The 26,577-nt window shown below is 51.2% G+C and overlaps 1 protein-coding gene across 3 annotated transcripts; it reads right to left on the minus strand.

Moving 5' to 3' along the window:
• Positions 1–25,744, minus strand: TMEM185A (transmembrane protein 185A; the record flags this gene model as incomplete). Of its 3 annotated transcripts, XM_084258679.1 has the most annotated exons (7): positions 1–245; positions 1,321–1,444; positions 1,942–2,118; positions 4,295–4,378; positions 6,303–6,510; positions 8,099–8,275; positions 25,692–25,744. In XM_084258679.1, the coding sequence occupies 7 exons, from the start codon at positions 25,727–25,729 to the stop codon at positions 1–3; spliced, it is 1,053 nt and encodes a 350-aa protein (XP_084114805.1). The 3 variants fall into 3 exon arrangements, with proteins under 3 accessions (XP_084114805.1, XP_084114804.1, XP_084114803.1); XM_084258678.1 differs by lacking the exon at positions 8,099–8,275 and having other exon boundaries at positions 25,692–25,729; XM_084258677.1 differs by lacking the exon at positions 4,295–4,378 and having other exon boundaries at positions 25,692–25,729.
• Positions 25,745–26,577: the final 833 nt, after the last annotated feature.

The following is a 26,577-nucleotide window of genomic DNA, read 5'->3' on the forward strand; positions in this document are numbered from 1 at the left end:
CTAATCTGGCATCTCGATGTTTAATTTGGGAGGTGGGAGGACATACTTTCCAGGACTCTGGGTGATGACGACCCTGGTCTTCTTTCGGAACATGGGGGCGATTTTAGGAGGCTCCGGAACAGGGGTGTCTTCGCTTTCCTCGCTGTCTTCGTGATGGAGATCGTAGGAGATGTTCCCGTATTCTCTCAAAAATGGGAAGATTTCTAGCAGAAACTGGCAGAAGTCCTTGCGAATCCCAAACCACCCTGAAAAAGAAGAGATCACTTTGCAAACACTGGCCTTCTCCTTGATGTCCTGTGGGCGTGGGAACTCCTACTCTAAGCGTCCTGCTCTGTGCCGACAGCTTCATTCCAAGCCCGAGCAAGGCCTGCGTGCCCAGGCGGCAGAAGGGAGCCCTAGCTCCGTGGTTCTCCAAGCAGGGCCAGTGTGTGGGAGAGGGTGCCCAGGGCCTTGTAAGGGCCACCATGCGCTCAGCCCAGACCTGGATCAGGAGCTGCAGGGACACAGGCCCTCCAGGGGATCCTGACCAGCACTAAGGGTCAAGCACCTGCGGCTCCTAGGAGATGCTCTATCCTCTCATCCTCGGTCCTGGCCAACTCATGCACCCCAAGGTCGTCTCCCAAGGAAAGGAGCTGCATCATCCCCTGGGATCTGAGAGGATGGCAGACAGGTGCTAAGTGCTGGTCCAGGCCAGGAACCCAGGGGCCACCTCACAGCTCCTAGTCTGGCTACATTTCCAGAGATGGCCTCCAAAGGATACCATGGCCTGTGGCTGGCAACAGAGTAGCAAGGGCCCCCGACAAGATGGGGTGAATGAGGAGGAAACAAGCTAGGGGACTCTGGGGTTCTGTGGGTGACATGTCAGGGCGTGGAACCCTTGGGAGCCTTGGGAAGGAGGTATCTTGACGCCCACGCTGCAGCAGAGGGGAGGGGTCAAGGGTCCCTGCTACGTGAGTCCTAACTGTCGTGGCAGAGTCCCTGCAGGGAGATGGGGTGCAGGCCGGGAAAGCCTTGCCATGGAAGATCCAGACCTTCCTCACCCCTAGCTCGCTTTCCCACCCAAACTCCTTAGTTGGGGCCCTTGGGCTTATCCTGACAGAGCAGGGTCATGTGTAAACACATGCAGCACACATTCCCCCGAGAGACACGCGCAGATGCACACATGCACCTAGAGACACAGACATCTACCCACTGTGACACACAAGATGCACACCTACCTCTACACCCACAGACACAACACATACAGAACACATGTACACAGAGACACACACCCACACACAGAGACACACGGGGCCAGGGCTTCTGCGGTAGAGTACATACAGTGATTTCCTCCCTTCTGTCCAAATGTGGTTGCCATCAGCGTGATCAAGGACAGCCAGAGGGGGACAAATATGGGCACACACGAGAAGGCATTGTGGCCGTCCAGCTTGTGAACCAGCAGAATCTGAGGAGAAAGCACCATGTCTTGTGGAGGCAGCCCAGGAACACGACTGTGTGCGCCCCCTACCCCCGCCCTCCCTGTCAGGACTCCGGTCTCAGGAGTGACTTCAGCAACCCCTGTTCTGGGGAGGACGAGGCCTGAGCTCCCGTCCCTCCCATGTACACCGCCAGGCTCTCTGGGACAGCCTGCTGCTGTTGGTTCTAAGGAGGTGCCTCGCCCACCCCCTCACTCGCCACACAGCTTCACCGCAGAGCTCCACAGGTGGCTCTCTCTTCCAAGAGATAGCTGGACACTGGACCTGTGCAGACACATCGTGGCCTGGCCCCTTATTGCAATCCCTAGCGCCCCCCCTCCCCCAAGGAAAACATGGCAAAACTGAACATTCCCTGCAGACCCACTCTCCAGGCACCCACTGGGCGGTTTCCAGGAACAGAGGCATGCAGGTGCCCGTCCCGGGAAGGGGCTTCACGAGGGCCCGCAGACACCTGCGCATGGCTCACCTCAAAAGTAAGGAGAGGCACAACGATGGTCATCCAGCTCAGCGCCATGGTGATGTGCGTCCTCCGCTGCTCTGCGATCACGTCCATGGAGCGCAGGAACAGCACGGACCACACGATGTAGTACAGGACCACCAGGCACAGAAAGGACATGAGGATCCACAGGGGCACGCACACGACCTGCACAGGAGGAGACAAGTGCCTCAGCACTGGGCCCCGCCTCCACGGGGGCGCCGCCAACCTCGTGCTGGCCTCAGCGTGGCCTGAGCGAGCAGAGGACCGCCGTGGGGACAGCCTGACCATGGTGAGGGCCTTCAGGGCGAGACCCTGCAGGCTGCTTCTCCCAAGGCACATGCCCGAGCCCTGCGCTGTGCCCCTCCCAGCTGAACCCCACTCTGCTATACCCTCTGTGCAGGCACAGTCCTTGGAGGTGCCCTGGCGGGAGACTTCGGGGGGGTCCATGCTCCCTGGCATCCAGGCTGCTTAGAGCCACAGGCCAGGGCACTAACAATGCCCCGGTGGCTCCAGCTCAGGTCCCGCCACCTGGCCCAGGGAGCGCGTAATGGGCGGCTGTCCTACCAGAAAGACTGCTTCACGCCTCGTCCCCCACGATCCCGGAGGCCTCAGCGGGCCGGGCTCCCAGTGACCTGTCCTCCCTCCTGTGCTGCCCAGGGCCAAGGGCAGTTAGTCCATGTCTCATTCCTTCTCAGAGCTTTCTCTTGGGGAACAGCACACACGTGCACATCTGCACCACCCCAGGCAGGACGAGGGCCATGCCCTGCCATCCCAAGACTCCCTGCACTGTCCCTGCAAGGTGTCAAACCCTCCCCCGCTGTCATCCGGCCGGCTGTCACTACTCTCGTCTTCTCAGGGCGACATACTGGACTCACGCGGCATGTCCCCTTCAGAGACTGCCTTCTCTCCGTCCGCACGGTGCTGGTGCTGCAACCGTGTCCTGTCTGAACCTGGCTAGTGCTGAGTGGGCTTCCTTCACCTGGATGCCCCGCAGTCTGAGCAGCTGCTCACCCGGAAAGGAGGCTGGGGTGCTGCCTACTGTGGGCTTTTGTGTAGCCAGACATCTTTGTTTCTTGGGGGCAAAGAGCTAAGATGGTGACTGCTGCGTCACATGCTTGCTCTGTGTTTAACTTTCTAGAAATCACCAGACTGCTTTCCAGAGCACCGAAACAGTTTGGCATAGCCAGCCATGTTGTGCCAGTGTCCTGAGCCTGTGTCCCCTCCAGCACTTGGCCTCGTCAGTGCTGACTCCTTGGCCACCAGGATGGGTGCCCGGCAGCACCCTCTCTTGCTTCTTGGTCTTTCCCTGACAGAGACTCAGGCCTATGCACGTGCTCACGCCCTGCATGGCCGCCAGCCTCTTTGTGAATTGTGCGTTCAACTGTTTCATTTTTTTTCATGAGGTTATTTTATTATTTGTGAATCTTGAGATTTTTTTTGGATACAAGTTCCTGGCTGGATCAGTGCTTTGCAAATATTTTCTACTAATCTGGCCTGTCTTTTCATTCACTTCATTTTATTTTCAGTTGCTTGTATGGACCATGTTGGTGTCACTTCTAGAACCCCTCACCTAACCCCAGGTTCCCCATGGTTTTCTTCTATGTTTTCTTCTACCAGTATGTTTTTGTTACACTTGGTTTCTGGACCTGGGACTTGAATCAAGAGGGTGTGCGGTTCCCGATAGGTGCTGTGCCCACCTCCCTCCAACCCCCTCCGCTGCCCCGTCTAGGTCTATGCACGGTCTATTAGCTGAAGCCACAGGTTCTAAGCATAACTTTGAACTCACTCCTGGAAGGAGTGCAAACTGGCACAGCCTTTCTGAAAAGCAAGCTGGCAGTGCAGCCTGTCTTTCAAAATCTGAAAAAGTTCCTCCCCTCTGGCCCAGTAATACTGTTTTTGGAGTCTTTCCTAAGAAAACATGAAAAATGAGGCAAAGCTCTTTTGCGCCCAAAAATACACACTGCAGGATGATTTATAATCCCAAAGCACTGGGAATAAATATTTGGAAACTGGGGGGAGGGGTAGAAACACATTCAAAGACTATTTTGCATCAATTAAACTTTAACAATTATATTTATAAAGACCTCTGACTGACATGAAAAAATGCTTACGGCACATTAGACAAAAAAAGCAGCATACAAACACATGTGGTATAATCTCCACTATTTTTATGAAACACTGAACCTCAAAACAAGGAAACAAAACCAGTAACCATGCCATTCCCCAGTGGATTTCAGAGCTTATTCTATTACCTCTGTCTGTCTTTTCCTAGTTTCCTACAACGAATACAAATTACTTGTACAATAAAAAAGTTTATTAAAGAATTTTAAAAATTACATACAAGCCAGGGCCAGTGGATGATCTTGTCCAGTCTTAAGGCAATGAATATAAACTGGAGAATGTTGACAGAACACAGGATTTCTAACTGGAAACGAAGAGAAGCAGCAGTTAAACACCGTGAACCCTGTTTTCAGTCCTGCAGTTCCTCGGTCAGCACATGAGAGGAAGGCGGGCTCCAGCGCCGGCGGTCCATCAAGGGAAGCTTGAACCTTCTGAAGCTCAGCACCAGAGGAGCAAAGCAGCGCTGTGAGAGAGGCCTGCTGGCCTCCTGCCGCCCCACTCCCCTCTGGGGCGGGGCGGCCTCGCCCTGTGCCCCCCAGGCAATGGCCTTGCTTCTGGGGTCGCCCAGCGCAGAGACATCAATGCACTGTGCCCCCCAGCCTCCTTCTTGGCCCTGTGCTCACAGACATCTCCATCCACAGCCCTCACTGTATTTCTTCTGGACCCAGGACCCAGGACCGAGCCCTGCAGCCCATTCCTTTCCGGCTCCTGGAGGACCCGCCAACATCAACATGTCAGTTATGTATGTACGTGCTGTTTCCCCACCTATGCGACTGCTCTTTCCTCCAAGTGCAGAAACAAGTGCAGCTCATTCCCATTAAAAGACAAAACCCCAAGACCAATGAACCCACCCCTCAAAGGGGATACCCACTGTAGTATCCCCTTTGAGCCCCTCTCTCTGTTACTGCCATGCTGAGTGAGGGTCCCTGGACAGGCCAGGCCCTCTGACCTCCCTGCTATCCAACATTCCAGCTCACACTCACCAGGGCACATGTGCAGCACCAAAGGGTGCTGACGCGCCTCCCTCCTTCCTCCTCTGCTGCTGGGCTCCAGGAGGCTGCTGCACACTCACCCTCCCCAGCCTCCCTTCTCTCCCCTTAAATGGTGATGCTCTCCAGAGCCCTCGACACAGGCTTCTCTGCACACATGCATGCACACACGCACAGGCCTGAAGCTACATCTGGGAACAGAGCAGGGAGGGGCAGCCAGGCAGTGCCTGGCAGGTCATGGCTGCGCATGTTGGCACTAGACAGCACAGGGCCAGGAGGGTCTAGCCGGTGCCTCTCTACCTCCTTCCATCACTGTCCAGGCCCAAGGAGTCCTTGCAGGTGCTTTTCCTAACGGCCCATCCTGGTGGGAGCAGGCGAGGGTCAGTGCAGACCAGTGGCGAGGTGGGCTCTCACGCCAGGCTGACGCATGGGAATCTCGCTCTGCCAGATTAGTTCCAGGCACAGATCAATTCCCCTGCAGGACACAGGACATGCCTGCCTCCAGGTTGGTGTGACGCTTTCCTAAGATCCTGCTGCAGACGGGAGCCCTACGCAGAGCCTAGCACACGGAAAGTGCTCGCTAAACGTCATCACCACCAGCAGCGACACTGCCGGCGCTGCTCTTCCATCTGCATGTGTCCAGCGCGGCCAAGCAGGGAGGGCCCGAGGCTACCAGAGAGTGGGGCCAAATGCTGCTGGGGCGGAGGTGGCGAGTTCACGTAAATGTGGCTGGTGATTTAGCCGAGCGCTCGTCAGGTACTGCTGTGAAGGGCCCGACTTTAAGGATATGACCTTGGTAACGTGGGGCCTCTTATCCTTGAGAGGAGAAGCGGGGGCGGAATGCTGTCTACAGGCTGCAGCACTGGCTTCTCTGTGTCTCCAGCACCTCGGCCCCCCAGCCCCGCATACTTCAGACTTGCAGCCCCCCAATCACAGGGGCCAGCACCTTCATGGCAGCCTCCTGACAGCTGTGTGTACCCCAACCTCTAGGGCTGTTTCTCAGGAGAAGCCTGAAAATACAGGGCCAAGGAGGAGGCCTGAAGGGAAAGAAGGCTGATGGTCTGGGGGAAAAGCTGGGATCTGAGTCAAGGAGGAAGATGCCACCATCCCTGGTTCCTGCATGTACCTTGCTCTGCGGTTAATGACCCATCTCTTCCTAGCAAAGGGCAAGAAATCGACATCAGAAGAGCTGACCAAAAGATTTCACCCTCTGGAGCACGAACTGTAGTGACATCTCACCTCCAGCGACCTGTCATGTCGAAAGCCCCAGACACAGGCTGCGACAGACACCGGGGACACGAAGAAGAGCGGCATGAAGACCAGCAGCCAGAAGTGGCTCCCTCTCTCGATCCTGTCACAGACCAGGACTTCAAACATCAGCAGCAGCAAGTGGATGCCCACGGCGATCAACATGGCTTTGAACTCCACACACGTTTCTCCTTCTGCTCTGAAAGGGGACAGAAGAAAAAACATTTTCAGTTCGGATGCTTGGGAAGGAGCAAGCAGTTCAGGGCTGACACCAACTTTTGCTGACGCTGTGAATTGTAAATCCGATGCAAGGGAAATCAAGTCAAAAGCTAATTTGAACGTAATCTCTAACAGGTCACAGAACAACCGCACAACAGGACACATATGAACTTGGCCAGTAAACCAGACTTAAAAATTTAGACTGTGAGGAAAGTCTCAGAAGTAACAGTCAGTTATTATCTCCTGACAGCGCACGCAATAAATTCTTTTGTGTGGAATTTCAAATTCAGCTACTCCCAAGATCATTCAAGCCGACTGTTTCTACTGCTAAAAACTGACAAATCCCTTAAAGCTCACAGTTCTCCCCTCTCCACAACTTAAAAGCCACGTAAATCACATTTCATGCAATAGTACAGAAAGAATTCTAGCTCTATGAGTAAGTATGGGTTATATTTCAAGAAAATATGGTAACTTGTTAGGTGTTATTTTAAAAGGCAAATAAATAACAAGGATGCCTTTTTATTGTCCTTTCTAGTCCAGTAGGATGAATTAATACCTGCACATGACAAAGAAGCGCCAAGGAGCCCAGTTAACTAGCTGCTTAAGCACCATGAACGAACTTCTCTTGCTCAAAAAATTTTAAATTATACCAACAAAGCCCAACAGTTTGTAAATCTCAATTAGTGGAAACTAAAATGTTTGTTTAGCTTTTCACTCTTGAGTAGCAAATATGAAATGTCTGAAAATATCTCACGCAAGTGGCAAGTGTCGCAGCCGCACAGGTAATCTTTACACACAAGCCTCAGGACTTGAACACGGCGACCCATGACCGGCCTCCACCTGCTAAGGCTCCTGTGCAGCCATTTTACAGTTCTCATGTACATACGTGGTAACAGACTTGACACAATTTAAATCTTGCTTTTCAAATTGTTAACCAAAAGGCAACAAGCGGGGGCACACCAGTTTCTACACTTCTTAAGTCCCCCCTTCTCTCTCGGACGTTCCCCTCGCAGGGACAGGAGCCTCTCGCAGGACAGCAGCACACGGAGCCAGTGGGCTGAGGCAGCCAGGAAGAGGCGCCCCCTAAGAGTCCCCTGTCTCCATCTTCAGGACAAGCTACCTCCCCCACACCACTGTGAGTACCAACACCTCCAAACTTGGAGACCGGGACAAGGGGAGCCCCAGCCGTAAGTCTGAAGTAGAGAAGGACACGTGCCTGAAACCCAAAACTACCATGTAGGTTTGCAGAACTGCCCCCCCACCATGACGGCTTCACGCGTCCTCACCCAGCATGGGGTGACAGCTGTGTGTGTGGGGTGCATTTGAGATTACACAGAGGTTTGTAAGCTGGCTAGGAACGTTAAAACTCAAAACAATCTTGGTTTTCTAAGAAAATGCATAGCAAACACCCAATTTTCAAAAACATAGACTAGAACTCAGTTTGCCTATATTATCGTTCCTATAAATCCCCAGACAGGAAGGAATCCTTACTTTATCAAAAGTGAAAAATAAATTAAGATATTGCTTCCGCAGGAAGAGACCGAGGGGGTTATACAGGGCAGTGTTACCGATATTGGGGGTTGCGTGCCCAGACTCCAGTTCCGACGGAGGCTCCAACAATGACCATTAGCTTCCACAGCCATATGGGAGCAAAGACAGCCCAGTAACTCCACTGAATGACGCCATCCAGACGAAGGGCCAGCAGCACAGAGAACAGCAGCAGACAGGCGTAGATGAGGAATTTGCTAGGAGAAGAGAAAAATGATTAAAGAGGATTCACTGTTACCAATATGTGACAGTGGAACAGTAACAACAGCGGCATTTTTCAGAATGTGAAGAGTCTCTAATTTAACACTTGTTCATTACGAGAAGAACTAGGGGGCCTCCCCTGGTGGCGCAGTGGTTGAGCGCTGGGTTGCGAGGCTGCCCGCAGCCTCTGCAGCGCCAGTTTGTTTCCCGGCCGCCAGCGAGGGTCCCACCCAAAAAAAAAAAAAAAAAAAGAAAAAAAAGAAAAGAACTAGTAAGAAGACTGAAAGGAGTGTCCGGTTTTCCAGGACTGCCTGTAGGCGGGAAACGGTGCCAAACACCTCATTGTAACAGGACGGCGCTGCAGGCCGAGTGCAACAGCACCCAGAAGAGGAAATACCAATTCTGTCCATGGGTTCTGGGAAGCAGGAGGTGATGACTCTGGAGCTGGTTCTGAAGGATGTGTGAACAGCAGCCAGGTAGGCGAGGATGTGAGACGGGGCCACACTCCAAGCAGCCGAACTAGCCGACCGTGTTGACACGTTTAGGACAAGGTCACACCCTGTCACTGACTAATTAGTGGATTCTATGCTTTAAAAGGCAGTCATCGAGTCATCGGCCATGTTCACAGGTACTAGCATCTCAGTACATGCACTGTATTTTTTTTTGACTGAATCACACACGCATGTGCGCACACACACACAGAGGACTTCTTGAAGAGGATGGCCTTAAAATAGTAATTAGAGATTGCATTGTTGAGCACGTCTACTTCCAGCTTTGATGTGATAAGAGAAGTGGGAATTTTCCTTCGCACTTTAAAGAAGAAACTGGCTAAAATATTTTTTGACACTGGATACCAGGCAGGGGAGGACGGTGACACAGAGAAAGAAAACAAAGGCCGTGCCTCTACTGCAGCCCCAGCCTACTGCAGGGCCAGTGCACAGGGCGCAGCAAGGAGGCAGTGGACCTCTAACCTACTGGCATTTACATTAAGTGCAAATGGCTTAAACACCAATTAAAAGACAAAGAGTGTTAGATTGGATTAAAAAAAAGGCAAGGCAATTATATGCTATCTATAAGCAACACACTTCTCTATAACGTCACAGATTAAAAGTAAAAACACTTATAGGAGGAGTATAGGGGAACCCAATAAGACATCCGTGTAAAAAAAACAAACAATAGCCATACAAAACACGCAAAAGCAAAAACAGACAATGATAAACCAGAGACATCCTGCAGGGGAGGAGGAGGGAGGGGGTGAGAGGGAGGGAGGGAGGAGCCCCGGGGGCTGAGGTGAGGGTGCACGGGTGCCCTGGGGAAGGAGACTCTATGGGGACTGCACCTGAGGGTGTGGGGGAAGCAAACATTGTTGAAAAATGAACAATGATGTAAAAAATAAAAAAAAAATAAAGTAAAACAGAAAAAGTTACAGCAAGCAAACACTAACTGGAAGTTGAGTGACTTATTATGTTTCAGTTTTCTGTTGCTGCTGTAGAAATATTTACCACAAACTTAGCAGCTTAAAACAATACGGAAATGTATTATCTCTCAGTTGCGTGTGCCAGTCCAGGAGGTTTGGTTACTTTCTCTGCTTGGAGTCTCTTAAGACCAAGATGCCAGTTGCCTGGGCTCTTCTCAGGGGGCTCTGGGAGGACTCTTCTTCCACACTCGCTAGGGTGCTGGCAATCGGCTTTCTGTTTGTTTGACTGAGGGCCCAGGGGCTTTGCTCGACTGTCACCTCAGATCCTGGAGGTGCCTCTCAAAGTCAGCAACAGCACATTGACTGTTACTCTTGAAATTTCTGACTGTTCCTGCTCCCAGAGAAAGTTCTCTGTTTTTAAGAGTTCCCGTGATGAGCCTGGGTGCACCTGGATGACTGACACTACTATTCCTGTCTGAAAGTCCGCAACGGTGGTAGTCAAATTTCTAAAGGTATTCCCCAAGATTCCTGCTCCCTGGTTATTTAATCAAACACTAATCTAGATACTGGCATGAAAGCATTCTGAAGATGGGGTTCACATTACTGAGGCAGTAGCCCAGATTATCGAGGTGGGCCCATCGTCATCACGTGAGCCCTTAACAGCACAAGAGCAAGTCAAGGAGAGGTGGTGGGACAGGTGAGGTGAGGCAGAGAGGGAAGTGTAAGGGCAGGACTGGACGTGGTGCAGGTTTTCTGATCCCATGCAGACCGGGTAAAGGAGGAGTCAGAGTCCTCAGTAGGTTTTTTTTTTTTTTTTTAATTTTTCTAGAGGCATGTCTTATTTATTTATTTGTTTATTATTTGTTTGTTTGTTTGGTTTATACATGCACTGGGTACAGTCAGAAGCGTGGGAGGGTGAGAGAATTCACCAGAGCCAGACCGGGGAGCAGAGCAGGCAGAAGGACCGAAGGACACTGCTGAGGGGAGCAGCGGGCGGCAGGAGAGGTCTGCGCGCCATGTGGGACCCTCCTCCGGTGGCCGGGGAGCAGCCGGGGATTGAACCAGCACTGCAGAGGCTGCAGGCAGCTTCGCAACCCAGCACTCAACCTCTGCGCCACCGGGGAGGCCCCCTCAGTAGGTTTTTTGCAGGTCTTTTATTGGGGTTCACCAGGCATATGGCAGGCAGGGGTGTTGGGGGGCCGGGAGGCTGGCAGGCCTCCCAGCCCCCAGCAAATCCTCACTCTATCTGGGCTCTTTGGTGATCTCGGCTTCTCTTTCGGCTTCTGCTTCGGCTTCTACTGGCCGCTGCTGCTGCTGCTGCTGGCATCCCCCTGTGACGCCGCCCTTAAAAGCACAGTCTTAGCTCAGCTGAATCCCATCTACCTGTGCCCACACCCTATTCCAGGTGCCCGCCATCAGGCATGCATTCAGGACAAGGATCCATCATCTATCCTGATGGCGGGAGGGCAGAAAAGCCTGATATTTTCTTTACCCTACAGGAAGTTAGAAAGATTCCAAACATGCGTGGACTCTGCCTGCCCTTGCAGGCTCTGAAGACGCAGGAAGGGAGCCAAGGCAGGCAGCGGACCTCTGGAGGCCGAGGCTGCCTCCTGGCTCCAGCCAGAGTGACCAGGAAACAAATAGCGGGCAGAAGTCACCCACACTGAAAGGACAGCAAGGGCCCCACTGCAGATGAGAAAATTGTATGCAAGTAGATCTCCTGAGAGACATTATCGAAGTTCATATGAAAAGAAACACTTTCACATCTGTAAGGGCAGGAACGGGGCACTGAGCAGGTTTTCTGACCCAGCAGACCGGGTCAAGGAGGAGTCAGAGTCCTCAGTGGCGTTTGCAGACTTTTATTGGGATTACCAGCTACACAGCAGGCAGGGCCAGCCTCCGGGCCCCCAGCAAGTCTTCACTCTTTCTGGGCTCTCTGGCGTTATTTCTGCTTCTTTGCTCTCTCGTGGTTCTGCTTCTGCTTCAGCTTCTCTGCGCCTCTTCTCTCGGCCTCTGCTGGTGTCCCGGTGACACCTCCCTTAAAAGCCCAGTCTCAGCCCAGGTGAATCCCATCTCCCTAGGCCCACACCCTGCTCCAGGTGCCGCCCTCAGGCATGCGTTCAGGACCGCAGGGATCCATCATCTATCCTGATGGCAGGAGGGCGGAAAAGCCTGATACCTTTTACCCTACAATATCCCTACATCTATTAAAGAAACTGAAGTCATAGTTAAAATCCTTTCAGAAAATGTCAGGTGCTGGCAAAATCTACCAAACACATAAGGAAGAAACACCACCAATTTTTCACAAACTCTTGCAGAAAACAGTGAGGGAGGCATCCTCCAATTCATTTTTGAGGGCAATATTAATACATCAATGTAGTTCACTGTTTTACCAGAATGAAAAAGAAAAAACACAATTACCTCAATAGTTCTAGGAAAAGCACTGACATAATTCACTACCCATTTAAGACCAAAGCTCTCCACAAATTAGGAACAGAAGGGCATCGATGCAAAATCTAGTTACAGTACTTAATGATGAAAAGACTAAATACCTTCCCCCTAAGTCAGAAACAAGGCAGATGCGTCCCCCTGAATACATTTATTCAGCATTGCACTGAAGGCCCAGCCACAATACTAGCAAAGAAAAGGCAGAGCTGAGAGGAGTAAGCTGATATCTGCAAAGCAGACCATGCAGAAAATCCTAACTTACAACAAAGGCTACTATCTCCAATAAGTGAATGGAGCAAAGTTGTAGGCTACAGATAAAAGTACAAAAAAAAATTGCATTTCCATCCAACGGAAGCAATCAGCAAACAGACACAGCGAAAACAACTATCACCTGCTGTCACTTTCCTGTAGCTCAGACTATTCTAAAGTGTAAAGACTGAGGGTGTCTTGAGGATGGGAACTGTGCGCTAACAACGCCTGAAGGGTGTGACCCTAAACCTCTACATCACAGGCGGCGTTTGTAAACCAATGCTATCTCAATAAAAAATGAAAGGTTATGAAACAGCTACCATTTACAATCGCATGGAAATAAGAAATATTTGAGAGAAACGCAGCAAACAAGGAGAGAGCGCGCTGAAGCCTACCAGACGCCAAGGCAAAGCAAAGCTCCAGATGGAGTTGCTCATGTTTACATTACAAAATTCAACCCTGGTGAGATGTATGTGCCCCCGGCATTCCCTTCCTATGGTAACTGCGTGTACCACCAACGTGGCAGCTGTAGGGCCGGCGTGCCCTAAACCTGCAGGTGCGCTGTGGTTTCAGGCAGACGGGGTCCTAGAGCCCTTGATAGATTTCACACACCTTTCATGCCAACTCAGGTACACAGGCACACCAGGCAGGGAGGCTGGCATGCAAGGAGGCAGGCCCGGGCTGGGACGCAGGCAGGCAATTGCCTCCCAGCCCTCCCCACAAATCTTTGTGCTCTTTGTCTGGCCTCTCTGGCGTTCTCAGTCTTGTGTCCTCGCCTCAGAGCGGTCCTCCCTGCTGCTGCTGCCTTCCTCACTTGCCTCTTGGCACAGGTGGGAGTGTTTACACACGCACACGCCCATGCTCTTTGGGCCCAAGTGTCAGTAATTGCAGGCTCGTGTGCCCCGTGCTCACACGCCCAAGCGCTGCGTGCATGGGCCACAGGTGGCGGCTCTAGAAGCTCACAACGGGGAGGCAGAAACAAGCCTGATCACGCCACCTACCCGACAGTGGCTTCAAACAGCGCCCACTCATTCCCACAGAGCTCTGGAGGCCAGAGGTCCAAAATGGGCTTCCCTGAGTTACACCCAAGGTGTGAGCAGGCCCACTATGCGCTCTGAGGTTTCCTACGTCAAGCCACAATTCCGAGACGATGTGGCGTGTGGCGTGAGCATCAGGAGAGAAATGCAGGCGCGGAGAGTCCACAATAGCCCCGCGTAATGGTCAGCCCATTTCTGACCAAGGCGCCAAGGTAATTCAACACAGAAAGGAATGTTTTGATAAACAGTGCTGCAACAACGGGGCAGGGAGGGGGGAAACGCACCCGATACGCACAAATTCACATGAGCTGGATCACAGGACTGACGGTAACGGTCAGATCTATAAAACGTCTAGGAAACAGGGTGTAAAATACTTGACAGCCAGGGTTAGGCCAAGATTATGGAGAGGGAGTACAAAATTGCACTTGTTCGAAATGACAAACTCTTACTCTCTGAATGACACAACTAAGAATATGAAAAGCCAAGTCATAAACTGGACATATTCTGAAAACGACCTGCATCTGGAATATATAAAGGATTTTTATAACATAAGAAAACAGCCTGATTTAAAATGGCAACAAAAAAGCAGACACTGTCGAGGAAGTGGTACAAAAGGCAAATGAACACATGAAAAAATAATATTTTCCGTCAGTAAGGAAATGCAAATTAGAATGTGATAAAAGTCCACACCCGCTCCAGGGGCTGAAATTAATATGACCAAGCATGACCGTGGCGGCGCAGGCCGTGGAGCAGAGGAAAGGCCTCGGCACGCTCCTGCCAGGCTGTGTACGTGCTCAGGACCCAGCAATCCCATGCCTCGGTATTACGCAGGCAAAAGGAAGAACATGTGTCCACACCAAGGTGTGTATCTGACGGTTGTATTTATCCCGAGCAGCCACTGGAAACAAGCAAACGTCCACAAACTGGTAAATGGTTAAAGCGATTGTGACACATCCGCCCGACCCAGGAACAAACTCAGGATCATGTGGCAACAGGAATGAACCTTGACGCACTGTGCTAGGTGAGGTAATTAAAACTGGAAACACAACATACTTAGGGGCTCCACTTACTCGATGTTCTGGCAGAGGCAAAAGTAGAGAGAGAGAAAGCAGCTCAGTGTAGCTACTAGTGGGTGTGTTGGAGGAAAAACTGGCTACCAACGGGCATGAGGGGATTTTCTGCAGCGAGGAACTGTTCTGCGCCTGTATCTTTGGGTGGTGGTTACATAAGAATGTGGATTTACCAAAAATTTAGAGCTGTGAACTGAAAAGTAGCGTTTACTGCTGCATGTAAAACAGACCTCAGTAAACCTGGCATAGGCATTGACCTATCGACACACACACCACCAACAGCTCACATTTACCCAATGTTCACAGCGGTCAGACACTGCTGTTTTTCAGCCATCAGCTCACGCAAGCCTCGCACAGCCCTCCCTCACCGGCACGCTCCCTATCGCCATTTGACAGGTGAGGAGCAGTGGTTTAGGTGCTAAGTAACTTGCCCAAGCAGCCCGCAGCTGGCAGAGCTGAGGTTCAAGCCAAGATCTGTGTGACTGCAATGTCCTTTAAACTGCGTTCAATGCGACCCCCACGGTCCTGGTAACTGCCGGCGATCTCCGCGGGGAGGAGGGAGGGCATTCTTCACACTCTTCGGTTTATTTGTGCGCAAAGGTGCACATCCTGCTTTTGTGCTATGAAACACACCATGAGAAGTGTTTCTTGGGAAAAAGGGGGAGGCTGTGCGGTGAAACCCACTTAATCAGAAGAGCGTAAATTATGGAGGGGGTGAGGTTGCTACGGCAGGAGTGACCAGGCCTGTGGCCTCTCCCCTTGAGCCAACACTGTAGCTCAGCATCAGCAGATGGTCGATGGCCTTTACACGCTCTTCCTGACTCCTCATAGAGAAAATTAAAAGAGAGGTGTGCTCCAGGGGCAAGAGTTAATGGGCTCGGCAGCTTTTGCCTGCTTGGTCAAGGACATTCTTAGGTGAAGCTGGCTTTCTGTCTTGAGTGCAAACCCGTGGTGAAGCAGCGGGGACGAAGCTGATGACACTATCACTCCTACCAGCACTCCCACCGGTACTGCTGATACTACTGGTACCACTAGCGTGGTTTCATGTCCCCAGCTCATCTGTACAAACATCAATCCAGAGAGGGGCAAAACAGGTCTCAGCGTTATTATAAAAATACTCTGGCCCTCACAGACCCCTGGGAAGCCTGTCAGGTCCCCCGGGGCTGGCAGCCATTGGTTATGATTCTTAACGCTCAAAACCAAGGAGGTCTACAAGCTGCTGCAGAGAAAGGGCTCAGACCCCAAATCGCCAAGAATGACTTCACCCCTACACTCTGGAGAAAAGGGGGCCTGAAGGGGGTTTCAAGCTAACAGAAATGAATAGAACAAGCAGAACAAGCAACCAGCCGAGATGACATTCTCTCTGAAAGCACAGGGGGTACAGCAGAGTCTAGAAAATCAGGAGTAACGTGCTGACCAAAGCCCGGGCTGCACACATCGGTGCCGGGAACAGAGCACTGGAAAGCAGATGGGACATTTAAAGGAATCAACAAACCACAACATAAACAAATGCAAAGATAATGATAAACTTGGGGTGCAAATAAATGAGATAATATGGAGAGGTAAACTGTTTTCTAAAGAAATTTCAGATTATAAACCAAAAAGAGATGCGGAGCAGAGAGTACACCATGTACATTACATTCATCTCCTCCCTAAAAGTTTTCTTACTTAACAGAAAACTACAAGTACCAAAGCATTTTAAATGCAGGAAAAGTGATGATTGTATGATGTTTAACCTAATTTATAGGGAAATTTGTTGGCAACCCCTAAGGCATGAAGTGCTGAGGCGGGGAGAAGGTCAGGGTCGTGGCTGGAAGACTGGCCCATGTCCAGACCACGACGTCCCTTCTTGTGTCCTTTCTTAGCAAAGCTAAGCCCGAGAAACAGGCGAGATTAGAGAGGGAAGAGAATATACCTGATAATGCAGAACCTTGTGGCAGTGGCCGTGTGCGCAGACGAGGCTAAACACTGAGAGAAAGATTCGTCGTGCAGTAACTAACAAGGAGGGGAGGGGTGGCCTGCATCACTAACAATGCGTCGCACCGGGCGCTCGGGACGCTTGCGCTTGGACTGAGACACCTTGTGTCCCCGGGTCCCGCTTCTCTTAAATTCTATTTTGTTTCTGTCAGTTCTTTATTTCTTGGTTCTTCTGGATTCCTCTCCTCAACCCTGCTCACCAGGGCTGGTCCCGGCAGAAATGAACAGTTCTGGGTCTAGTACATGAAAAATGAAAACCGAGGAAGCAAGATGAACTCACAAGAGGACAAATAATGGTACGGAAATACAACTCCTCGTGCACATACTGGGTTGGAAAACTATAGGGTGATGTGTCCTTCTGCGGCCATGCACGATCACCGCCAGCCTGGTGGCTTTGAAAGCAAACTCACTGCCATTCCACTGAAGGTAAGAAGTGCAGTATGGCTGTCACTGGGCCAAGATCAAGGTGGCACCAGGGATGTGAGCCTTCTGGAGCCTCTAAAAGAGAACCTGTTTCCCCCTCTTACCAGCTTCTAGACGTCACCACAGAGCCCCTTGGCTCACACCCCCTGCTCCAACTTCAAAGCCAGCAGCAGAAAGGCCGGTCCTTCTGCCATTAACTCACTCTGACCTCCTCTTCTACCTCCCCCTTCCACATGTAAGATGTGTTGCTGGGACCTGCCAGAGACTCCAGAATATTCCCAATTTTAAGGCCAGCTGATGAACAACCTTAATTCCATCAGCGACCTTAATTCCTCTTTGCAGCAGAACCTAGGTATTCCCAGGTTCCAAGGATTAGAACATGGGGGTATTGGGTCATTATTCAACCTATGAAGGTCTATAAAAAGGAGGCCACTTAATGGATTACAAAATCAAATATAAATCTGTTGCATTCAAGAGTCACTCTTGGAACCAATGTTGAAAGTCAAAGCAACCACATGACAGGAGATGACACAGGTTTATCACCCCTGGGTGAGACAAGAGAAGCGGGTGACAAGTACAGTGACTTCATAAATTAGATTTCAAAATCAAATTTATTAAAACACTAAAATGCTAATAAGGAAAATCTAAATAATGAAATCCAAATAATAAGGCCAAAGAATATGCAATTAAGACACTTTTAAGACTGTACAGTTCTTTTGATTGTGGACTTCTACATGCTACTATTACATCAGGACAGATTAAGTAGAAAAAGTTCCTACAGAAACCGTAGAAATGGGGCCTCCCCTGGTGGCGCTGCAGGTTGAGCACGGCACTGTGAAGCTGTCTGCAGCCTCCGCAGCGCCGGTTCGATTCTCGGCTGGCCAGGGAGCATCCCACGTGGTGAGGCAGACCTCTCCTGTCTCCCCGCTGCTGCCCTCAGAGTGCTTTCGGTCCATCTGCCTGTTCTGCTCCCCGCTCTATCTCTGGTGGGTCCTCTCACCCTCCCGCGACTCTGGCCTGTACCCCGACTCTTGGATAAATAATAAAAAAAAGAAACCATAGAAATCAACACCAGAGTAGACGACAATAGCATGGTTAGAGTGGGAAGATTAAGTAACAGGATGAAAAAAAAATTTGCTTTCCTAAGTACATACAGATTCTTCCAGAGATAAAAATTAAAAAGGACCATAGGACACTGTTAAACAATAAACGCAAATCTAAGTTAACCACCAAAAAAGTGCTTGAGTGCCGCAGCGTGGGGGAAACTGTCCTGCCTGAAGATGCTCACAGAACAGCAGGAGCGGAGAGAGACGCTCACCGGGGCTTGCACCATGGGGGGGGGGGGGGGAAGATCACTCTCCTGGGAAGGGCAGCGGGGTCTGGGCAGTAGGTTGGGGAAAGCAAATTCCAGATAAAAGGGACAAGGCTTTAAAAGTGTGAGGCAGTCTTTCATATGCCAGGAGCCTGGAACTTATGGAAAACATCCTATGACAGTCTGGGGGTGGGGGGAAGGCACCCGAGGAAATAAGGGAAAGGTAAGCTGGTGAGAAAGTAGGGAGAGATTTGAACACCCAGGTAAAGTTCTTGGAATTTATTAATTGGCAATAGGGAGCCACTGCAGATTTACGAGAAGCGTGTCAGCAGGCAGACTGTAAGAGTGTGCAAGGTATACCGTAACTGGCAGCCTGGAGGCAGACATTCTCCACAACTCATCATACACTAAAAATTGTGTGACCATGTAGATCTTTTCCAATAATCACTTGTTAAGCGGAACAGAATTGAAGAAATTATCTGCATTACTAAAATTGCGCCTCAGATTCCTCATCAGCAAAGCATGGAGAACACTCCCCGGACCAGGCACTTCCCGGACCAGGCAGCGTGGGGCGAGGATTAGGCAACCCGTCAGAAAGCACTTCCTACAGGGCTTGGTGCCCGGCAGGTAATACTCAATAAATTTAGTTTCCTTCCTTAAATAATTACGGACTCAAGGGTGAAACGGAACATTATTACAGAATATTTAAAATACAACTTCGATCTTTGAGACCAGAGTCCAAGTAGGAAACAAACTTGGCTTAATTCCCTGTAGTGGCAGGAACGTGCACAGGGCAGGTTTCCTAAGATCCAGCAGACCGGGTAAAGGAGGAGTCAGAGTCCTTAGTGGCTTTTGCAGGTCTTTTATTGGGGTTCACCAGGCATACGGCACGCAGGGGTGCTGGGGGGCCGGGAGGCTGGCAGGCCTCCCCGCCCCCAGCAAATCCTCACTCTATCTGGGCTCTCTGGCCTTCTCTCTGCTTCTCTTTCAGCTTCTGCTGGCGTCCCCGTGACGCCGCCCTTTAAAAAGCCCAGTCTTAGCCCAGGTGAATCCCATCTACCTGTGCCCACACCCCATTCCCGGTGCCCGCCATCAGGCATGCGTTCAGGACCGCAGGGATCCATCATCACTCCTAATGGTGGGAGGGCAGAAAAACCTGACATTTTTCCTTACCCTACATTCCCCAAAGCCAGCAACTGGGGGTTCCACTGGATATTCTGGCATCCACTCTGACTTCCTAATTCACCGTTTCCAAGTCCTCCTTTAAACTGGATTTATTCCACTTTCATCTGGAGCTGTGAGGCAAGTTCACGGTCACTGAATAGTGTCACCTGGGTCAAACTACAAACAAGTATTTGCTCTCAAATTTATATGGCGCTTTCTGCTCCAGACTCAAGTTCCCTCTCTCCACTTTGGTGGGGAAGGCAAAGGGACTTAGTGAGGGCAGAGGGAATATACTGAGGAAAGACAAGATCCTGAGTGCAAAAGTTCTAGTATCTGTTTTCTGCAAGTCAAAAGAATGGACTCTTTAAATCCATCCGTTTTCTCCAGGAAAGCCGCTGGCTTAAGCAGAGCAGAGATCCACCTGCACCCACCTGCATGTGCGTCACTGCGAGGCTCAGCCCATGAGCTCCTCTTTCTCTTCTGGGAATGACCTCAATCAGATAACCTGCTAACTGACCGCCTCCTGAACTGTTAAAGGAACCGCGCCTCTTACACTGAGCAGAGCCTTATTAACAAAATGCAGTCTTTTAGTGGTGATTTCAACTGGTTTTATTAAGATGAGAAAGGTTTAAGAGCATAAGAAAGCAAGAGAGCCAAATAATAACACATCACTCAATCACTACCTATCATGCTCTCTAAGCCTGTCTCCTCATCAGCTTGCTCATACCGGAAAGCACTGTGGAAGTGACTGATTTGATCTATTTCAGCTGCACTCCTATAGAAACGTTTCAACTACCTCATTTCAACTACCTCGTTTTTCTCCCTGTTAGCTCACAGATGACAAAGCATGAATCATCAGTTATGAAGAGCTGTCTCCTTCAAGTCGAGACTTTCCCCTTAGAGTCACCTTGTACAGGCATGGCCTGATAAGACAGAGCAATTAGAAACCCCAAGCTCAGTATTGGGAAGCTTTAATTCCCAGAGTGCTGGGAAACCATCTAGAATGCCAATCTACTGTCTCCCCTACAACAGTCTCCAAAGGTACGGGGTCTATTTGTACCTCAACATGGACTCATGCAGCACCTCTACTGAATGCGCCAACATCCGGCCTCCAGGAGCTCACGGCCAAGAAAAATGTTATGTGTGTAATTACCAAGTCATGGGAATGATACATTTAAAACCAGAAATCATAAATTCAAATGAGACTCATCTCTTTTAAAAAGTCCCTCTGGGAAGCCGGGCGCTGGGTCCACTGCACGCTCGGCCCTCTCCGGGTGCCCTCCCGGGCTCGCGCCGCGCGCCGACAGCCTGCTCCGCTGAATATCCCGAGAGTGCCAAATCTTCACCGAGAGCGAGTTCGATTTTTGGAATAGGCCAAAAGCCAGAGCCAAGTTCAGTGAGTAAGAGGTGTGATTAAACCAGGTGGCATTCTTTTGGATCAAAACTGATACACTCATAAAGCATTGAGATGGATTTTATAGGATTCGTACAATCTGCTTCCAAAGGGAATTGCAGATGTGTAATGCGTGCGAGCAGTGTAATCGAGAGAGGTGCATACAGGAAGTATATACGGCTATGTCATGCATAGACAGGCGTTTCTTTTCTTTAAGTAACTTCTTTGAAGGATAACGCCCATTGGATGTGTAAGTGTGAATGTAAGATTTGTTTCATCACTAACAGGCTCCTCAGTGTACTGCACCGACTGTGTGATGATGGAGGCTGGGGGGGCCATCACTGAACTAGAGAGGCATGCAGGAGAGAACGAAGACTTTAGGAGACCCACTGTGCTAGAATCCCGCTGGCCCACCTGGCCTGTGCGACTTCAGAAGAGTCACAAGGTCTCTAAGACTCTGCAAAATAGACTGGTAACTCACAGGGAGAAAAATGATTGCTAAATGAGGTAGTTGACACTTTTCTATATAACTAGTGCAGCTGAAATAGGTCAAATCGATCCATACCACAGTGCTTTCATGTATGAGCAAGCTGATGAGGGGTTATCGTGAGGAGTTGAGGTAATGGATAAAAAGCAGAGACATTGTGCCCCATAAGTGACAGCTGCTATTAACAAAAAAAACTCAGTATAACCAAAAGGCTTTTCTTTAAGTAGCTTCAGAAGAACAGACATTTGGGTAGCAAGCAGTCCATTCATTAATACAACCAACATACACTCATTACTGGTGAACCTGGAGCCTACATTTTAAAAATATTCCATGCATTTTATTTGCAGTAATTGTTATCACTCTCTTCAACATTTTTCAACTACATGGCACATGTCCTGTGTGGGGCTCCTAGCATCAACCTCCCACTCCTGTCTGAACATAACCCTGCCACGACCATGCACCTTTGAATACCTCATCCCTCCTAAAATGCCGTTCCTGCCCTCTGATCTGACAAAACCCCATGGTTTTGTACAACCTTCCCTACTTGCTCCAGACAGAATCAGTGGCTCTGGCCCCTGTACTACCACAGCACGTGGTTCCTGTCTCCGGAGTGCCCCATCCTATGATGGACTGTGATTTCTCTCCATTTCTGCTTCTTCCACTGGGCTTGGGCACATAGTGCTACTAGCACACTATAGAGCATCCCTTGGCACACAGTAGGAATTCGGGAGATGCTGGACAAACAAATGCTTTAAATATACTTTGCAAACAACTGTTATAGGTCAGGTAGTTAGCTGCCTTTTGTTAAGTTACCAGCAACCATTCATTTTTCTTGACTTCAAATAAGAGATAACTTACATAGACTTGAGAATGGCTTTGGAAGTTGCAATGTAAAGGTTACAGACCTCAGTGTACCCCGTGGCCACAGATGGAAGCCTGGGCAGCCTTTGTCCAAGTCAGCACACCCTCGGGATGAACCACACTATCGGGAGCTCTGTCGGGAGCTTCGTGTGGATGACTCAGAAGGCCTAGCCAGTGCTGCCTGGCTCCCAAGGCTGAAGGGCTTTCTGAGCCAGCAACTCCACAGTGGTAGAAAATCCCAAGGCTACATGGTGTGGGCAGGGTGCTGGCTGAAAGCCAGCTACTTCCAGATCCCTGCCTCCTAGGAACAGCTTGGAATCAGTTTGCCAATTCTGACTAGCTCTAATAGTTTGCCTATTCAGTGACTAGGGCTCCCCAGCTGTCAGGTCGCCCTGGGGCATTCAAGGATGTGGCGGGGCATTCGAGTGTGTTTGTTTCAGCAAGGTTTAACCTGTGTAACTAAAAAGAAATTCATGATCAACCAGTTCCAAGCAAGGTAGAGGGTCAGCTGGCAGCCCTGTACCTCTCTGTTGACACTGGTGAATCATTCTCTGTCACTGCAGTTTTCCAGACCCTTTGCAACATATCAGCAGGGTCAGACTCACCAGGCTCACAGGGTGGAAAGGATCTGGAGCCATGGCCCATGCCTTGGGACCCACCAAACCACGACAGTATTTCTGGCAAAGACATGATGTGCAAAGGCAAAGTGGTCACATTCAGTCTGAGCACTACGGTCTTCCCAGCTTCCCAATGGAATGGCTGCATTCTGAAGGAGGGGAGTGAGGAGAGAACCAGGCTGCAGATTACCAGAAAGGAGTGACTAAAGAAGCAGCTCTAGATTCACCTGGAGAGTTCTGGAGAGTCAGTCATTCATTTCACAAATATTTATTTTTTTAGGATTTTAAAATGTTTATTGATGTACAAAACTATATAAATTTGGGGGGTACATCTTCCCCTTGTGTGTATAAGCTTCACCTCACCCATACCAATAGTCTAGCGCCCATGCCACTGTCAGGCTGATGCCCTCTTCCCTTCCCGCCCTCTCCTCCCCTGCCCTTCTGGGAACCACTGTGTTTCTAACAAAGCCTAGGTGTTGCTTTCACAAGTATTTATTGAACCAGGAACCACTGCTGGCATGCGAGGTGCAAAAGCGAAGCACAGATCCATGGCCCACGGAGCTTACTGTTTAGGAGGAGACGGGCATCACCACACAGGTACAAGGCAGAAGGACGTCCTGCATGCCACGACGCCACGTCCTGCACGCCACGATGCAGGAGGACGGTGTGCTGCAGCCACCGCACAGAGGGAGCAGTGATCTGCTCGGGGAAGGCCATCAGCAAGCAACAAGTGAGCTGAAGGCTCAAGGATTAACTGGAATAAACTAGGTGAGGAGGAATGGAGGGAACCAGTGGTGGCAAAGACAACAAGTACGTGCCAAGGTCCTCGGCTAGGAGGGCGACCATGCTGAGCTGGCTCTGGATTAAAGGCAGGAAGTCAGACAGCAGCGGGACCAGAGGCCTCCACACAAGGCAACTTCCTCTCTGCACTCTCACTTGCTCTCCAGCTGCAGCACGACCCTCCTCGGCATGGAACAAGACTAAAAACAATGTGCAAAATTCCACATGCCCAGGGGGCTTGACGCACCCAGCACTAGCTGAAAAATCAGACTCACCAATATCACCTGCAGTCTTAGCAGTCATCCCTGTTAAGTGCTCACCCCCACTGACTGGACACTGAGCCAGGAAAGGGGCGCCCTCTAGCAGAGCTGTACACGTCTAGCTTTCATCTTTGAACTTCAATCCTACTAGAATGAAGGTGCTGAGAAATAGGCTGATGAGTATAAAACTGTTTAGGTACCTAATGATTCATTGTAATTTTCACATCTAATTGGGGGGGGGGAAGGAAACTGAAGATAAAAGTGGTTAAGGATGTTTCTTTGGCAACTCCATTAGCCAGTCAGATCACCTGAGGCAGTTTCTTGGTGGCTTCGGAATTATTTGTCACCTTGCAAGAAGAGTCCTGGGGGACTCTTTGTAAAGTACTTTGTGATCAACCATTAAACGCGTCCTCCCTGCCCTGGGATATTATGGTCGCTGTGCAGATAAAACAGGTAAGTGGGTGGCCCAAGAACACAAACCAATGGAGCTTTTACTTAAGTTTATTACCATCCCCACCAAAAGTGGAGATACCCTGCAGACCAATCCTAACTCCCAGGAGCAGCAGAGAAAGGCACTACTGTGGTTAGTTCCCCCGTGCCTGCTCGCAACCATCTTCTCTATGTAGAGTGCCTTCGAGGCAATTATGATAATGACCGCCCTGTGATTAGGACAGTGGCACTCTAGACTAGAATAGGAACTTGGTAGACCTCAAAGATGAATAAGAACACCTAGGAAGTCACCATGGTTTGTCACCATGAAATGTCACTGTTCCTGACAAGTATGGACTCCAACACACACACACACACACCCACACACACACAAACACCCCCCCCAAGACTTCCTTCTATCCCCCACAAGCAGCCCAGATAATGGTCTCCGCTGGACTCCCAGCTCATCACTGTGTATTTACGTGCTGTTCTCCACCCACAAACCAGGACCTCTCCCGCATCTGAAGCCCGGAGACTAGGACTTAGCATACAAAAGGTTTACTGAGGGCAAGGCTGCTCACCAGCAACTGAGGGAAGCAGATACCCCCTTCACAGGAGAGTGGACTTAAGAGATCAAGTAGAACAACTCCTTGTTCAGATGAGCAGTTTCATACGGTCTAATTTCCAGTTCAGGGGTTTTGGCTCAGGTTAGGCCCACAACCATTTTTTTAAGCGCCTACTGTGTGTCAGACACAGTGGGAGGTGGCAGGGAGAGTGAGCTGAGCAGAATGTGATCTTGGCTTCAGAGAGCTCACAGCCTGTGGGAGGGAAGAGAGCTTGAGAGCCGAGGCAAGAGCAAGGGGAGATGCTTGACTCCTTAGCCAGCGTTCTCCCCACTGTCACTGGACAGTGCCCATCCGGGAAATAGGCCGGCAAGAGCTACTTCCTGCAAATAAACTTGGAGCTGAAGACTGATGAGGAAATGCATAGGGAAAACTGTCAGGTTCACCCTCAAAGGCATTATGTAAGGCGCTGCCAGAGCCCGACACCCACTCCGAGGATTCAACAGTGTTTCAGATTATCAGTTCGACAAAGAAGCCAACAAGCGAGGGGTGGGCACACATCCAAGGGAAACCTCAAGGGTTGGGAGGAACTGGAGGAAACAGCTGGCGCGGGGGGGGGGGTAGGAGCGCTGGGTCAAGTGAGATGATCCCGGCGCCGGGAATGGAGGGCAGGCAGCCGGGTGGGAGAAGCTGGAAACCAGGGGGAAGTTGGGGCAGCAGCCGAGAGGCCCGGGGGCAAGACAAGACAGGGGCGGCGCGGGGCCAGGCAGGCCTTTTCGAGACGGGGGCGAGGGCAGCGGGCCGGCGCCGGGCCGCCGGGCTGGCCGGGGAGGCGCTGGCGCTCGCAGGGAGGCTGGGGCGGAGGCCGGGGCCGCAGCATCACGCCTGCCGCGCCTCCCCGGAGCCCGGGCCCGCGGCGCCTCACCTCGGGTTGAAGTCCTGGAAGAGGCCCCTCAGGTTCATGGCGGAGAACTTGGCCGCGGCGTCCTCCTCCGCCCCCTCCCCGCGCGCCGCGCAGCCTGTGCGTTACAGCGGCTCCATGGTGTCAGCGCCCGCCTCGTCCCCGCCGCCGCCGCCGCCGCTGCCGCCGCCGCCGCCGCCGGAGCAAAGCGCGCCGCCGCCTCCCGCCCCTCCCTCTGGGCTTCCGTAGGGCGGCCGCGCATGCGCCCCAAGCCCCGGCGAAGCCACGCCCACCCGCTCGGCGAGCCACGCCCCCGGTTGGCGGTCTCCTGGAGACCCGGGTCTCGGCGAGGCTCGCGGGGAGCGCGGGGGGTGGAGGTCGGGACAGACCGGGGAACCCGGGGCAGGATCCGGAGAGCCCAGCTGGGACGCTGACAGGGGGGCCTGAGGCAGGAAGCGCGTCACCCAGGGGTTCCGCGGCGAGGTCCTCGATGACACCTGTGACCTGCGCCGTGCTGCCTCTCGGGGATTTCCTGAGAACGCTGAGCCTTGGGAGCGGTTGGCCAAAGGCAACTCGTTGCATTTTGGCGATCTCACGCCACGCTTCACCCGTCAGATCTGTCGCTGTCTCCAAAGTGTGTGTCTTAACTGCCCTCCCAAGTCGCAGGCCAGCACGTGCAGATACGCTGGCCGTCTCAAAATCAGCCTGCTCTCCACCAATTGCCTTTCCTCCCTCGGTTGCCTCTGTTGTTGGCAGCAGGCCCTTTAGGGGAAGGGGGTGTGCTGAGACTGGAAATCTGGGCGTCTTTCCCACTTTGCTAACCTACTTCAGAGACCCCTTGGCTCTGCTGGATTTCATGATCGCCTAACTCTGGCTCCTTCCCCGACGCCAGGCCATCCTGCTTGTGACC

This window comes from Talpa europaea, assembly GCF_964194135.1.
Source record: "Talpa europaea genome assembly, chromosome: X".
Taxonomy (NCBI): Eukaryota; Metazoa; Chordata; class Mammalia; order Eulipotyphla; family Talpidae; genus Talpa; species Talpa europaea.